The 15,347-nt window shown below is 38.8% G+C and overlaps 1 protein-coding gene across 1 annotated transcript in view; it reads right to left on the bottom strand.

The window, feature by feature from the left end:
* Positions 1-2,791: 2,791 nt before the first annotated feature.
* Positions 2,792-15,347, bottom strand: part of si:dkey-103g5.4 (uncharacterized) — a 29,392-nt gene continuing 16,836 nt past the window's right edge. Inside the window, exons 21-34 of the mRNA XM_055011877.1 lie at positions 15,037-15,177; positions 14,503-14,644; positions 13,661-13,812; positions 13,314-13,439; positions 12,955-13,144; positions 12,152-12,226; positions 10,374-10,502; positions 9,354-9,413; positions 9,148-9,264; positions 6,606-6,757; positions 5,994-6,080; positions 4,444-4,590; positions 4,073-4,270; positions 2,792-3,881 (exon numbers count right to left, since the gene is read on the bottom strand). Coding sequence (XP_054867852.1) covers positions 3,765-3,881; positions 4,073-4,270; positions 4,444-4,590; positions 5,994-6,080; positions 6,606-6,757; positions 9,148-9,264; positions 9,354-9,413; positions 10,374-10,502; positions 12,152-12,226; positions 12,955-13,144; positions 13,314-13,439; positions 13,661-13,812; positions 14,503-14,644; positions 15,037-15,177 — 1,833 coding nt within the window. The 3' untranslated portion in view covers positions 2,792-3,764. The remainder of the gene's footprint in view (positions 3,882-4,072; positions 4,271-4,443; positions 4,591-5,993; positions 6,081-6,605; positions 6,758-9,147; positions 9,265-9,353; positions 9,414-10,373; positions 10,503-12,151; positions 12,227-12,954; positions 13,145-13,313; positions 13,440-13,660; positions 13,813-14,502; positions 14,645-15,036; positions 15,178-15,347) is intronic.

Below are 15,347 nucleotides of genomic sequence, written 5' to 3'. Positions count from 1 at the left end.
TTTGTTGTTAGTTTAGATAACAGAGCTTCAAGGAGTCCTCTTTTAAATCCAGCTAAACAGCATCTGTCTGCTGTTGTTACTTTTCTAGCTCACTCTGGACAGCTGGGTTGTAACACTTGGGAAGACAAGTTTGGATTGACTTTCAAATTAATGCTATCATGTTGAAAACAATATCCAGCTGCTGCTTATATATTGTGTTCCAGAACAATTACCAGAGCTTGGGAACTTAACATCAGCTGTTGAGTAATATTAAATACTGCTACACTGTTGTATGTACTGGAACACAGCACAATGTATGTTGCATGAGTTATTTCTGTGACAGCTTACAGACAGAGGCTTTTATATAGCCAGGCTCCAGCTGCTGTGGATGCCACAGTGTCGTGTCTGGCAGGACAACAGATTCTGAAAGCACAGTGCCGTCATTGATTAATGCGCTCCACTTTATCTGCCTTTGCACAATGAATCTGTTCAGTGCTCCAGTCTTTCTTCTGAGGTTATCACAGAAGATGAACCCCACTTCAAAACTGCACTGTTAACTAAAATGTGTCTCTTGTTAAGTTGTGTTAACTATTTTAAAACTTTTCATTCAAGTATAGCAGCACATGTATAGCAAAGCGTGACAGTAACTGAACACTTTCCTTCCAATAGTTTTATCGTATGTGGAGAACTAAAGCAAATTTACAGTGGGTTCACATGAACAGTTTCAGTGTTAGACGTAACAATGAAATAGCTGATAACTTCAGCTGTTTAAAATATATTTAAAGACTCATCTTCCTCTTCTTATTCTTTTGTTTCTCTTTTTGATCAATTGGTAATCGTAAATGTAAGGGGACAGCTATCGTACTGAATTTAACCTGAAGAGAGGGAACTGGTTTATAACATGTCGAAAAATAGGCAAAAAAACCCAACAACGTATCATTCAGGTAAATGATGATGATGATGATGATGATGATGACGATGATGATGATTATCTTAATTATTGCTATTGAGTAAGAATTAGTTGCAGTAGACCTTGAAGTCCAAGTCCAACTCAAGCTCTCAGACTGTAAACACATGCCTCTTAAATCCCAGGGCCTCTGTGTTTTAGACAATACTTCATATCTCATTCAGTTTCAATTAAGAAGAATGAACTTAATTAGCCTTGATTATGGTGCTATGCTGTCCTTTAATAACCATCTATTGTGTGGAAATATTGAGGTTTACCATTAGATTAAATTGACAGAGACCAAAAGTGAGATCTCATGACATTATTGGATTTATTCTACTAGAGGTATGATGGAAGTGAGATAATTACTAATGACACTTAGAGCAGAATGAGCTCTGCACAAATGACGTCTTATGTACAATATAAGGAGCAAAGACGAACTGTTCATGTTGAGATTGTCTCTCCACCCAGCTGCATACTCCAGGTTACAGTGTAACCTGCTGATGTAACAGTCATCCACCTAGTCCAATTAATGTTTTATTGTTCATGATAGGATGACTGAAGGGTTGCACTAAAAAATACATTCATGGTTTATTTTATGTTTGTTGGGCTTGTAACAGAATACAAACAGTATTTGTGGTAGGTAATAATTCCATGTGGGACTAACTGCTATCCGAGCGGAATTAACTTTTTCACAGGGTCTTAAACTAAATGTGAAAGACGAAACTGAAGGTAATGAAGCTCTTTAAAGTTGCGATTTAGTAATTTGTGAGGATTCTCAATTGCCTCCAGTTCAATAGTAGTGTGCAGATTGGTTCTTCATATAGTTGTTAATCTTATGAAACTCCTAAGACCACACCCATGAAGAATAAAAAGGGTTTGGGTCACTTCCCCCTCTAGCCACTGGATTCCAGACGCTGGCAAGAGAGCATAACTCCCATCATCCACATCAAGTGAGACAGACAGATATTATGGAAGGAGGCAATACTCGCACTGTTGCCTCATCCTACCTTGGATGGTCGATCATCAACGCTGTGTTCTGCTGTCTGCCTCTGGGAATTGCTGCTATCGTCTGCTCATGCAAGGTAGGTAACATAGCTGAGCATTCAACTTTTTTTGGTTTGTTTGTTTTTGGATGTAGATTTGGTTTGCAAATGTTTGTTCCTTTCTAGTGCTGCATTCTGAGACACACCCTAAAAGTATAAACATACATATTTTTTGGCATTTTGCAATATCTTACTTTCTGTGAATAACCAGAAAAATCACTGAAACCTGAAACTGACAGTGAAGTGAAATCATCTAATTTGTTGCCTTTTAACTTACTATGAATTGACTATAATGTTTAAAGCATCAGGACAAAATTCTGAGGCTGCTCTGTTGTGAATAATTGTGGATGTGTGCTCATAATACAACCGGTTGAAACATTAATTTTGCCTGTATATGTATATATGTTCAACAAAGTCCTCAAAGGAAAATGCAAGTGCTCAGCAACAGAAATTTAATTGATGATTCCATCTCATCCGTGAAACACATTTTTCCTCTTTTAAAACTGTGTTACATGAAAATTAAACTAAGTCTGATCACTGTTTTTTTTTGTTGTTTTTTTTTTTAAAGGCACAAAATGCTAATGCTGTTGGAGATTCGGTTGTAGCTACAGATGCATCACGGACAGCCAGGATCCTAAACATCATCGGGTTCGTTTGTGGAATAGTTTTGATCATCATCGTCGTCGCTCTCCAAGTCACTCGGCAACAGTGAGGGGGCTCTTGTTGCCAGAGGACGCACTGGAATCTCAGCAAAGCTGTTCTTTCAATCTACTTCCCTTCCTCCACACAGTGCACCACTAAATAGGAACATATGTCTGTATGTGCTTGCTCATGTGTTTGTATAGTTCTTGTGCTGTAAAGTTTCTAAAAAAAAAAACACCCCAGGAATGCCGAAGGCTTGTAGTAGTAAAAATCAAAAACATGTATGAGTTGTTCAAGGAGAAAGATAATTCTCCCTTACAATGTTGTTTGCTTTGTGGTTATGTTGCAAAAAAAAATAAATCCTGCAACATGAATGGTTTTGTGTAATGACTGATTGCAAAACTTAAATCTGATAAAGAAAAAAGTAATGCTGCATAGAAAGTATATAAGGTCAGCTGCTGTATAAAACAGACAAATGGGTTTATTTAGTATTTGTAGCATGCACTAAAATAAAGAAAAGCAAACTAAAGTGGATACCACAATGTTAAAAGACTGTAGAGTCACAGTTATTGTATACATGATCGTGTATTGACAACTACATTTACTTTATACTATTTGGAGGAATTTCTTCACACAAGATTTAAAATTAAAACAACATAGGAGGGACTGATTAAAACGACCATCTGCTCTTTAAAATTACTGGACAGAGCAAGTCAAAACATTTCGAAATCTTGGCTTGAGAGTCGAAATATTAAAATTTAGTTCAATTTGTCATATTTTATTTGACAAAATGATACATAATACATAATAAAAATTATGTACTGATGATAAGAAAATGCATTTTATGAGATGAAGGTTAGACTTAGAAATCTGTTTATGGTTAAAATCATTGTAATTCACGGAAATGCCCTCCCAAACTAACTAAAAATACAATAATCTGACAGTAGTTAGTGCTACGTTTCATTGCCTTTCTGTTAAATATTTCTATTTGCATAACTTCTCTTGACTTTCCAACACTTTTTTCATTTTTTTTTTAGCACCAGATGGCAATTTGGAGCATTTTAGCCTCTATTTGTTTCGCGTTGTTTATTCCTTTAAGAGATTTGGATTTTGAAACTCTCCAGAGAGACAGAAACAACATAGAAAGATGTTTACTCAGTATGGTCTTTGCCTTTTTGTGCAACTTCAGAACTCTTTTCTCTCAAAAATCCCTCAAGGTGGTAGAACACAGACGTCTCTCTGTGCTTCTTCTTAAGCTTCTCAACTTCCTGCTCGTACAATCACAAACAGACACAAGACAAAAAACATACAAGGTGGCTCTGGTTACTTCTGAATATATAAGATCCTTATGAATATATACTGCATATGAATACATCGCTGTCACACAGATAAAACAACAAACAGCCATGCTTCTATTTAAACAGTCACAAAGGAGTTAGAGAAAATATTGTGTCCTTACATCCTCTGACAGAAATCCTCTGCTTGGTTTGTGAAGCCTGTGCAGCAGCGCGGCAGCAGGAGAGTCTGACCAAGCCTCCTTTAAATCTCCTTGGGGGGCCTCTTGATCCTGAAACCAATCACACACACTGGCTTCCTGTCCAGAGGAAGGTATGCTGAGTCTGGCCTGAAACAGCTCGCCCAAGCTTTCCTGCAGCGTCTGTGACACACAATTAAACAACAACAAAAAATGAATTCTGCTGAAAGTCACCCAGCCATGAGTAAGGCTATAAAACAGTGCTTGAATCTAAAAGTTCTTTTTATTTTAAGACTGGATTTGATAACCAAGCAACTATAATATTTTGTTCCTACATATGTGGGGTATTTGTCTACCTTAAAGAAAAGCCTCTGGAATGCAGGACTGGAGTCAGAGCTCATGTCTTGAACTTTGACATGGGACAGACAATGCAGGAGCAGAAGAGAGAAGCCTCCAACTGACTGGAGCCTCTGGCGACGGACAAACAGTGTCTCTTCTGCTTCCTGTCAACACACATCTCAGAGTTATTCCCACTAACATATTACAGCTGCACAACAACCCCCACATGAATAACTGATTGATAAAAAGCAAGCATGGCACTACATTAGACGATGTTTACAATGGTGTGTCTTGTCATCAGGAAGAAAAGTTAAACAGCTCACATTGTAGTCACTTTATAGTTTTATGACAAGAAGAGGAAGTCTCTACTTCACTAATACCTGCATGTCTAATTTTAGCTGAAATTCTTGATTTCAGTTATAAAGAACAAATAATAATCCCTTCGTTAAATGCTCTTCCAGGTAGAAGCTGGAGTTATACGTTATGCATATCAAACATGTCTTTGTGCCTTATCAACAAAGAAGAGGATATGAAATACATTTCAAATATTGCAAACTCATAGTAATCAACAGTCTGCAGCTTTCTCCTCCATGAGCTAATAGTGTGGAACCTTAAATCCTTTAAGCACCTTAGACGGTGAAACCAACCCCAAAACAAACTTTAGAACCTAAAGCCCATGCAGGAAGCCTGAAGGTTGAGGATTTGCTAATTGTTTTCTACTTGTAGGTTCTTTTAGTTTGACCTTTTTTCCATGTGAGGACAGCTGAAGCCTCTTCTGGCCAGAGATCAGCAGGGCTGAGGATGTTCTGTTGTGGAGGTGTTATCTGATTGGTTTTGCTACGATAGTCAAGAAACTTTGGTCGGTGTGCAGAAGGAAAATGCTTGTTGTAAGATTCCTTACTCTCTGCTGCGTATACTGTTTCCTCGTTTTCTCCTTTTATAATTTTTCATTCAGTAATTTTATTTTGTTAATTTAAGAAATCATGATCCGCTTTCTTTACTCATCATCCACATAACGTTTATATTTTTCATGACAGTACGGAGTGGTCAAAGGAACTATTTTAAAAGTAGCAAAATAGCAGTAAAACTTCACTTACAACTAAATATTTCTGTCAAAGTGTTACTTAAGTAAAAGAAAAAGAAGTCCAAATATGCAACCATATGCACCTAAAGAATTAAATGTACAGGTCTTTGTTATAAAGCAGAATGTTAATGCATGTTATAATGACAGATTATTGTTACTCCTGCGCAAGAAATTTAATGTTCGATCTGGTTTAGTGAGAACTTTAATGCTTTTGCTTCTAGAACCTGCCCTTCTGATAACGAACTGCAAACACAGCCAGGCAATATATCCTCATCAAAATTTCTGTGATATTTGAAGTAAAATTTTATTTATTATGTGTTGTCTATTTATTTGTTCAGTTTTATCTACATAACCTGACTGGGCGCTTAAATTGTGCTAATACTGTACAAATAAGTATCATCAACATATAATTGAGCTGCTGTACTGGAACTGAAAAGCATAAAGGAAATGTCAAAGTATACTTTTACATAGTTTTAAATTTACCTGATAAAAAAAGGAATTTCTGAAGGCGTTGTTGAAATAGTTGTTGTTTGGGAGACTCGCTGCTATCTGAAGTGAAATGGCTGGAGTCTGTAAGAAAAGACAATGGCAATCCAAGCCTTTTATATTATAATATGCCTTCTGAAGCTTACTTCACAGCAAAAATTAAAATATAATACATCCACGCATTTAAATAACAATGGAGAATTTGAAATAAATATGTATGTAACCAGAAAATACATCAAGGAAACACAACAAAAGCAATAGATGTGAGAGCATTTCAAGGATTTGTTTCAAGATGAAAGCTTAAATCGAGTCCTCACATGAAAGGCCAAGTGAGCCTCAGTCGCGCGGTACAGGGATAGTTAGAAACTTTCTGTCTGAGTGCTTAAAGCTGCAGAGAGGCACATTTGAAATTACAGTGTAAAAGATTGCTTATGGCCGGGCCACTCAAAGCCACAAAGCAAAGACTTCATCCATCCATTAACTCCAGCTGCTTATACTTTAGTGTCACAGGAGGTTGACGCCTATCCACCTGACTCACAATTTAAGCAATTTACAAATGAATACAGTCGGCAAGGAGGCAGAAAATAAGACTGAGACTTTGGCACCAACCAGTTTCAGATTATGCAGTGTGTGCATCAGGAATAGTCCATGCTGGTAGACCAGGAACTCTCTAGGCTTCAGGACTGACAGGTCCAAAGGGATGAGCTCTCCTTCACATTCCCACTGAGCATCAAGGACATCTAAGAAACTTTTGCCTCTGTCTGGACCAAACAAAGGATGGTATCATGTCACATCATGGCCCCAATTCTTTACACCAAACTGTAATTAAAATGCTGCTGCTAAACTGAGCCACTGAACATGAGTAACAAAGTAATATGTGACAAAGCAAAATTCGGAGACGAACCAAAGTGTACAGTGCACATCAGCTGGTAAACGTTCCATTTTTTTTCCAGCAGCCAGACAGAAGCCAAACAGAAGCCCCATAATTGATTTTTAAATAATGACGAAGTAATGAAGTAACATTTTAATTTAATTTCCTGGCAGTGGAAGTCCTTCCAAATGACTGCCTCCCACGTCACAATCACTAATGCACACCTCGGCCTTATATAAGCAAATGCAGGCTCTGTTAGGTCTGTCTGGGGATTCTCCTGGGTATATGCACAGCTTCTCTGGTTGATACTTGCAGCCTACAACGATTACAGTGTAATCTACAATTCAGTGGACCTCGCCATACAGCTATTGCTTGTTGTGTGTTTTACCCTCACAGCACACTAATCTTCTAGGTCGTCTTTGCAAGTAGGTCAATGTTCTAGACTGCTGAACCCACGGCACTGAGTTAGGGCTCCACATTTATCCATGAGACAGCCAAGATAATTGCAGTTTCCTGCTATAGTAGTCGAAGGCAAATTAACTAACCTTTAGATACTGCACTGTCATGCTTGCTGTTTGCTTTTTGTTTGGTGATTTCATTTAGCTGTTCTTTGTTTTGCTTTGTTGCTTTGGTCTGTGGTTTGTTTTAATGTGATTTATTAACTTCAGCACCTACAGTTCAACTTTGCAAATGCACTTTCTAGAATATCTTCCCCTCAAGAAGCAACGTGAAGCTTTATGCCCATGAATAAGACTAAATCAGTGTACTCGCACTTCATGCCTGCTCACTGTTCGGATATTTTCTTGTGTTTTCTGTTTTTGAGTAACACATGAGCAGCAGTGAGTGCAGCCTGTCCATTGTGGGAAAGTCTGGAGTTGAAGATGCTCTTACCAACTTCTGCTGCTCTCTTAACTTGGTGTTTGCAGTAACCTTCACTGACTGATTGACCTAGGGGATCACTTTCTGACCCACACCCAACCTGTTCCGTGCTTAAATTCCAAAATGACGGAGCGAAAATGAAAATGCTTAGCAGATTTAAGGCTCAGGATGTTATCTTACATGCTGCATTGGCAAAGTGCCAATCAGTCAATGCCAGTCAAACTACTGTTTTAGCTCTATAGGTGTTATTCTTGAACTAAAATATTGGAAGATCTGAACTCAGTGATGATACTAGATAAAAGTTAAAGCATCCTTTGTAATCATTCTCTGGGAAACATTCAGATGTTTTTTTTTTCAAAATTTCTCGCATATCCGGCTAAAATGTTTTTTTTTTGGTGAAAGCCACATATATGAATATCACAATGGCAAAGTAAAAGGCCAAGGATCACCAAGGTCAGCTGGACTCATCCTCCAAGGATTGCATATACACAAAGCTGCAGGTCATCCGTTTGACACTTCTGTCTTAACAAAAGTAAACTGACATTGTGGTCCCCTGAGTCATGAGCTGCAGCATGGCTAATAAAAGACCTAACTGATGATTTAACAAGCATCTCTTTTTTGCTACTTAATATCATAGCACCTCTGGAAGACAGTTCTAATGAAAGTAGTTTAATTAAACCTGGTGTCCCTAAAGTCGAACCAACATATGTCTAAACACTTGTGGTTCGGAAAACGTCTGTCATCTGGACTTCATCAAGGTCGGCTAAAAAAAAAATTTAAAAAGAAAACCCAAAAACACAGGCTGCTGTGAAATCTGCTTTGACAATGTTATGTAGTGCATCTGACAAGTACACCATAACTTTCAGTAAGCAGAGTCTACGGGTGGATTGATAGTCTTTCCAAAATGCGTGTCAAATGATCAAATAACGTTGTAAACCCTGCCTCCCTTCTGAGGAGCCGGGCACTGTATTTCTCTTTCAGGCTCTTTTCATGCAAACCACACTATGCATCACTGTCAGTAATGGCCGGATCATATCACCTAAAATCAATATCATTCCAGCCTCTCCTTGTGGGTGTAAATGTGAAGAAGACTGTGGGCACATATTAACTGAGAAAATATACTAACTGGCAATACAGGCAACTTCAGACAGTTGCAAGGCATTAATGATAGGGTGGCGCATGTGAAAAAAATTAACGAAACATATTAACATGAGCAAAATTGGTAATTCATACTGATGAATCAGTTTCTTCTGTAAATCACTCAGCCCTACTGCCACTGTTTCCCTGGAGAGGCTGTATGTATATATATATAAGTGAGTGTGCAAGTGTATATGCGAATGTATGGCGCCTGTAGTCCCATCACTCAGTCAAAAATAGGTCACTCAAGCTTATCCAACTCACCAGCAAGCTCTCCACTAAGAACCCCTGCCTTACAGGCCCAGCCCTTCAGCTGCAGCTCCACCCCCTTCAGCAGCTGGAATAGAGGCGAAAGCTCCAGCAGTCTTGTCCACTGCTCCTCTGGGGGAATAAAAGAGCCACAGACGGATGGAGTAAATGCGACATAACCTGTCACACATTCTAACTTTAATTTTACAGCGAGATGTTACCTGAGATTGCGGGGACGGTGATATGTGTAGGCTGAGTAGATTCCTTCATCTGCTGACTCCCTGTTAGGAAATTGGGATAAAATGAATGAAAATGCCCTCAGATCTAATCTATAGGACTATTTAAATACGGTTTCCTTAATTCTTACAAAAAAGGAGGAAAAAAGAGAACCTTTGGTTTTAGATTTGTTATGTTATATTAAAAAGGGCTATTTTTGGTGCAAGAACAACTTTATGAGACTTCTATTGATGTTACCAGTCTGCCAGTGATGATGAAGGGGTTTTTTTTGCCATTCATTGATCAGATCATTTAAAAGCAGAATGAGATCATGAGAATAGCAATGCCATCCAGAGTCCAGAAACTTTAAGAAAGTAGGACTGATGAGAGAAGCTCATATAGCTATTTCAGCTGCCTATACATCCACATGCAGTTGCAAAACAGTGGAGCAGTTGATGTTTTGCAAAATAACCATGTCTCACTGACTCACTGCTGACTAATTAGTGTCAAAAGTATCAGGAACAGTGTTAATAAGTTTGAAAAAAAATAAAGATTCTTGGAGTTTTGTATTGTATATAAGTGCTGGGTTTTAAATGACACCCATGCATTTCAGAGTTAAACAAGCAAAATATAGACTATTAATTAGTGAACTTAGAGGTGCTGTTATGCAGATTTTGGATTTTTAATTTTTTTGCTGGTAACTTAATGGACAAACATGATAGTAGTATCTCTTGTCTCGACAAGAAATAGAATAAGCATATTTTCCAAAACATCAAGCTAGTTCCTTAAAGGTTTGCTTTGCTGTACAGTTAGTATTGTAAGTACTTAGATTTCCTCTATGTGTACGTCTAGATGTGCAAATTTGCTTGTTACCCGACTTCTGGGAGATGAATCTAGTAAAGAACATGAACATAAAACTTGTTCATAGGAAGCTTAGTCACACATTTGAAATGCAGCAGAGTACAGCACAGCACAACATGGAATGAAAGGGCTTTAAATTCAATACAATCAGTGCTCTGTCTCACCCTCGGAGTGAATGCCAGAAGAAGCAGTGTGTCTTTGTGAGTTGTGTGTCTGTGCTGAGCTGGCCTGTAAACCAGTGTCCTGGGACTGAGCTGCATTGCCAGGCTCCCTCAAAGACTGAGTGGAGATTCCTTTAGACACACAAATGAGACCTGTTAAAAATGATCAAGGGATCAGTTCATTTGAAAATGTCAAAGTTTGTCCTTAAGCTGCTGTGAGGCTTTGTTTTTGTTAAATTTGTTGTCTAAAGACCCAAGGCACATTATATTGAGCTGTCAGAGAAGACAGAAAAATGGACATTGATACTAAGTCCTGGAAGACTTATGGGCCCTCCGTGTCAACAGCCTTCCTGAGAGAAAAAGTTAGACAGGAGGAAAAGCAGATGAGAGGACCACAGAGGAGGATGAAAAATCCTACTAGGCCCGCTTTAGCAGATGATGAATCAGAATTTCTCATAAGTTACTCTTCCCTCATGTCTCTCACACTTAATTTACAACAACAAACAATCCAAAGTCTTGAGCAAGAGAGGAAAAGCACAAAGGAGACAGCATTGTGGCTGTGTAAGAAATTAATGTCGTTAATTTTAATCTTTGTACAAGTCTATTTTTACTTTGAGCATGTCTGTGTGGACAGATAGTAAAAGAGGAAGGTAAGAGTCTGCAACACTGCAAGCAGTTTCAAAGCTATTTTGCAGAAAGTCTACTGATTGGTTTAATTATGTGCCTTTGCTTTACATGTCTTAAGAATGAGACTGAATATCAGATTACTGAATTCGTCCTCCACATCTCCATCAAAATAGTTTGGTTTATTATTATTTATTCCTGAAATAAATTGCATCCAGGGATGATGCCTTTAATTTCAATAAATGAAAATTAAACAGAAACTTAAATCTGAATACATCTAACAACTCAACTGAATGCAACCAGAGGCAGAGGGTCTTGGTAATAACTTTAGAGCTGCTTTTAACTGACAGCACTGCTATAACAGAGTACTTAAAATAAATCAAAAGTAACCATGTAGTTGTTAAGCACTGTTTTCATTTATCTTGCTGTTTATCTCTGATGCTACGTGCTGTATGTATGCTGACAAATCAATAAAGTATCTTTCAAAAAAAGACATACCCTTGTGAAAATACACGTTTACAAGGCTAAAACTAAAAATCAAGACGAGTTAAGAATGAAACTATATTCTTAGTGGGAAGCATTTAACGAGTTCTTTTTAATTGGAATATTATTATTATTTGCACATCTCAAGTTGTTTACAACATATACTATGCAAAAGGTACATATTCTCAACCAAAAAATTAGCACACTCCTGCATACATTAAATAATTCTACTGCCTTTTATTACTTAAAATTCCTGCTGTTTGCTGTTTATTTGACTTAAAACACTTAGTTTCTTTATAAATCTTTTTTTCCGTCTTTAAATATTTGGCTATATAGTGTTTGCTGCAATGCACCAAATCACCACATCCTATTCGTTGTACGTGACGAACTAATATTGATTCTGATGAAGATTCTGATGAAGATTCTGTTGAAGATTCATGTTATTGTAGCTGGAATGCAGAATAAGTGTTTCCACTGGACCTGTAAACATGAGATTACAAATTCCTTGCACTCATGATACCGTGTCGCAAGCTGAAGATAAAGCAACTTCCTTATCCAAATTGTGAGTCTGAGAAGGGTTTTGTAGGCTTTACAGATTGTGATGCCCTGCACACTCTTTCTTGACACACACTGACATGTTATCGTTACACTTGTGTGGCTTGAGGAGCACATACCTTTCACCACAGGCACAGATGCTGTCCAGACTCGAGAGGCTATTTCCAATCCATAGATCTGCTTTGTTGACAAACCTAAAGCATGTTAGAAATCAAACTTGAAGGATGAGCCTGGCAAATTTCTTTTTTTTTATTTGCTGTCAACAAATCTCATAACAAAGGGCCAAAACCAACTTTTAATTGATCTTGTTAAGTTGTACTGTCGGTGTAATTAAATCCCAAAGTCCTGTAGCTAGCATCTATGTGCCAAAGAGTTCCACAGGTTTTCAGAAACTGTTAAAAACTGATAAATGGCTCTGTTTTAGGTTGCTGTTGTACACACTTAAAGCATCCAAACAATAAAAAAATACATAGTTTTATTGTATTTGAAGCAATATTTGCTATGTCTTGATTTTTTTTTTATTCAAATGGAGCTACACTTCTGAAACCTAACTTGCAACCTTGCAGGATTTCAAGAAACCTTGTGGTTGGTTTTGATCCTTTCATGGGATTTATTGGCAATACGTACATACAGTTATAAAAAGCACAAACTGTCTCCTTCAACCACAATACCGGAGCATGTAGGAAAATGTAGATGGCTGTGGATCTAAGAGTTTGCACCCTCGGTACCAGGAAATGCTGGCAGTAGTGAAGCAGTTTTAGAGATTGTATATCAGCATCCAATGGCACAGAGAGGAAGCAGAAAATCAATTCAGGTCCAAGATAATACTGTTATTCAATGAGGAGCTGTGCTTTTCCCTGAACAAAATGTACCGTACATCATGTAGTGCATATACTATTCCTATTCGGTGCTGCTTCTGTACCAGAGAGGTGCTGATTGCAGGTGTTGGGGGAGAAGCTGGTTGGTTGTTTTTCTTCCAGGAGCTGGTTCAGCCTCTCAAGCAGAGGCAAAGCCTTCTGTTGGAGCAAACCCACGACCTTCACATTTGGTCTGTTTCCACTGCACTGAACCAGACCGTATTCCTTGAACCAAAAATTCCCACACAGCAGTGCCTAGAATACAAGCAGAGAAGTGTAGATGTTATGCAACTTAAACAATTATGCAAGTAATCTCAGTGTAACTCCAAAAAGGCAAATAAAAATATCCAATCTTTTCCCTGCATCATATTTTTGGGTATGTTTTTTTTCAGTCTTATTTATTCATTATGTCTGTGTTTTTCACCTGAGCAGTGTCGGCACGGAGCTGAGAAAGGTGTCTGACAAAGTGCAGCACATTCAGAGCAGCCTCCAGCTCTGTCTGCCTGGAACAACACTGTTCCCACAACTCTCTCTGTCTCAGCTCTCTGTCCTGAAAGAAGAATAACCGCAGGCCTGTTATTTACATTTAGACAACTGTGCTGCAGAGTGCATCTCACAGTGAAGAACTGGCATTAAAGTTCAATTATTAGACTTTCCAAAGCTCCCTACAGCAAACATTTTTCATTGGCCCGAAATTGAAGTGAACATCTGATCAAACTGTGTCGGTCTCCAACTATGCTGCAGTGCCACTAATAAAGCTGCTGTTCTGACCATAGCATGGAGGTGTGTTGACAAGTCTCCTGCCTGTGTTGCCCATTTTTCTTGGTCTTGTTGCAGCTGATTCACACACACATCCGCCTTATCAAGGCCAGACGTGAGCTCTGAGTGCCAAACGCACTGTTGATCCCATTCCTCCTCGTCACCTACAGCCACAGATAAAGATGCTCGTTGAGACATGCTGCCAACTCAAATAAAATGTCAAGAATCAAAAATCTTTACTGTCATTGTGTTCCCACACAGCGAAATTTCGATTGGTGACTCCCAGCTATACATAAAAAATAGAAAACGACACACTATACATAAATAACATAAAATGAAATAAAATAATCCTCAAAAATATAAATATGTAAACAGCATTGGTGTACATGAGCAGTAGGATGAATGGTAGAGTGCAGTCCAGTGCAAGATTCAGTTCTTTATTGCACATAGTGTGTCTGTTGTGTGTCCAAGGGGGAAATGGATTAGACATCTCTGGGATAAAAACTGTTTTTCAGTCTGGAAGTTAGAATTTTCATGTTTCTGCACCGTTTACCCGGGAAACGGAACAAACAGTCCACTTCCCGGGTGGGTGGGGTGGGGCGATATGTCGGCCCTTCCTCTGGACCCGGCCCACGTATATTGAGTCCAGGTCTGGAAGAGGACTTCCCACAATCCCCTGTGCTGTTTTCACCACCCGGGCTAAATATTGATTCTGGCATTACATTAATTTATAAACAGCTGCAGGCTGTGATATGAGACTTCTTTGGAAAGCGATGAATAAAAGTGCAGAGCTGGTCATGAGTGTAATTTCCTTCATGCCTTCCTTCATTTTGCCACCTTGCCAGCTAATTTACCCAACGTGAGGATGCGTAATACATGTGGAGGCAGAATCAGAGACAAGTGGGAGTGCTGAACCACTCTCCTCTGGGCTTCTGTCTGTGCTGAATCCTGCAGCTCCACGGCTGCTTCCTTCGGCTGCCTCCCAGACCACCGGACCTGTGGCAGAGTGCGCACACTTTGAACATAAAAAGAGAAGCACATATTTGCATACTGGGACTCAAAAGCCCCATGCACACACAAATACTAAAGGGAGAGGTACGAAAACACCCACATACACACTCAGACACAGTGATACGATGATTTTGCACTTTTCACTAACTCTTAGTTGTGCACAAAGACCAACACTCTGGTTTGCTTACTTGCAGCAAATGGCAGAACATGAAAAGCTTTACTTTTCCAAAGCAGTTTTCCCCCACATTCACACATCCCTTAAATCATTCCCACATGTTCAAAAGGTTCAACCCCTTTGAGTGTCTCTCAGTATACTCAGTCCATTCCATATAAGATATTTACAACCAAAACAGAAGCGCCCTTCCTCTCCTGCTGACCTGATGAGAGTTTGCTTCTGTGGCTCTAAAGAGACACTGGAATAGAGCTGAATCCACATCAGTAAGAATATCTTCCTCCCGCTGCCTCTGCTGCTGCCAGTAAGTGTTTCGCACACACACCTCCCTCTGCAGGGCCTCTACCTGCAATACCATAGCAAACAACAAAAAAGGAAAGACATCAGATTCATCTAATTCCATCTGGCTGAATTCAATAAGCAACAAAAAAGAAAGCTGGAGATTACACACATAAAAACTACTTTTATTCTCTGTGGTCACAATAAGGATTTCCTGTGTAAGGGCCTTAATGGATG

The sequence above is a fragment of the Amphiprion ocellaris genome, chromosome 7 (assembly GCF_022539595.1).
Source record: "Amphiprion ocellaris isolate individual 3 ecotype Okinawa chromosome 7, ASM2253959v1, whole genome shotgun sequence".
Taxonomy (NCBI): Eukaryota; Metazoa; Chordata; class Actinopteri; family Pomacentridae; genus Amphiprion; species Amphiprion ocellaris.
This window is presented reverse-complemented; position numbering and strand designations above follow the sequence as displayed.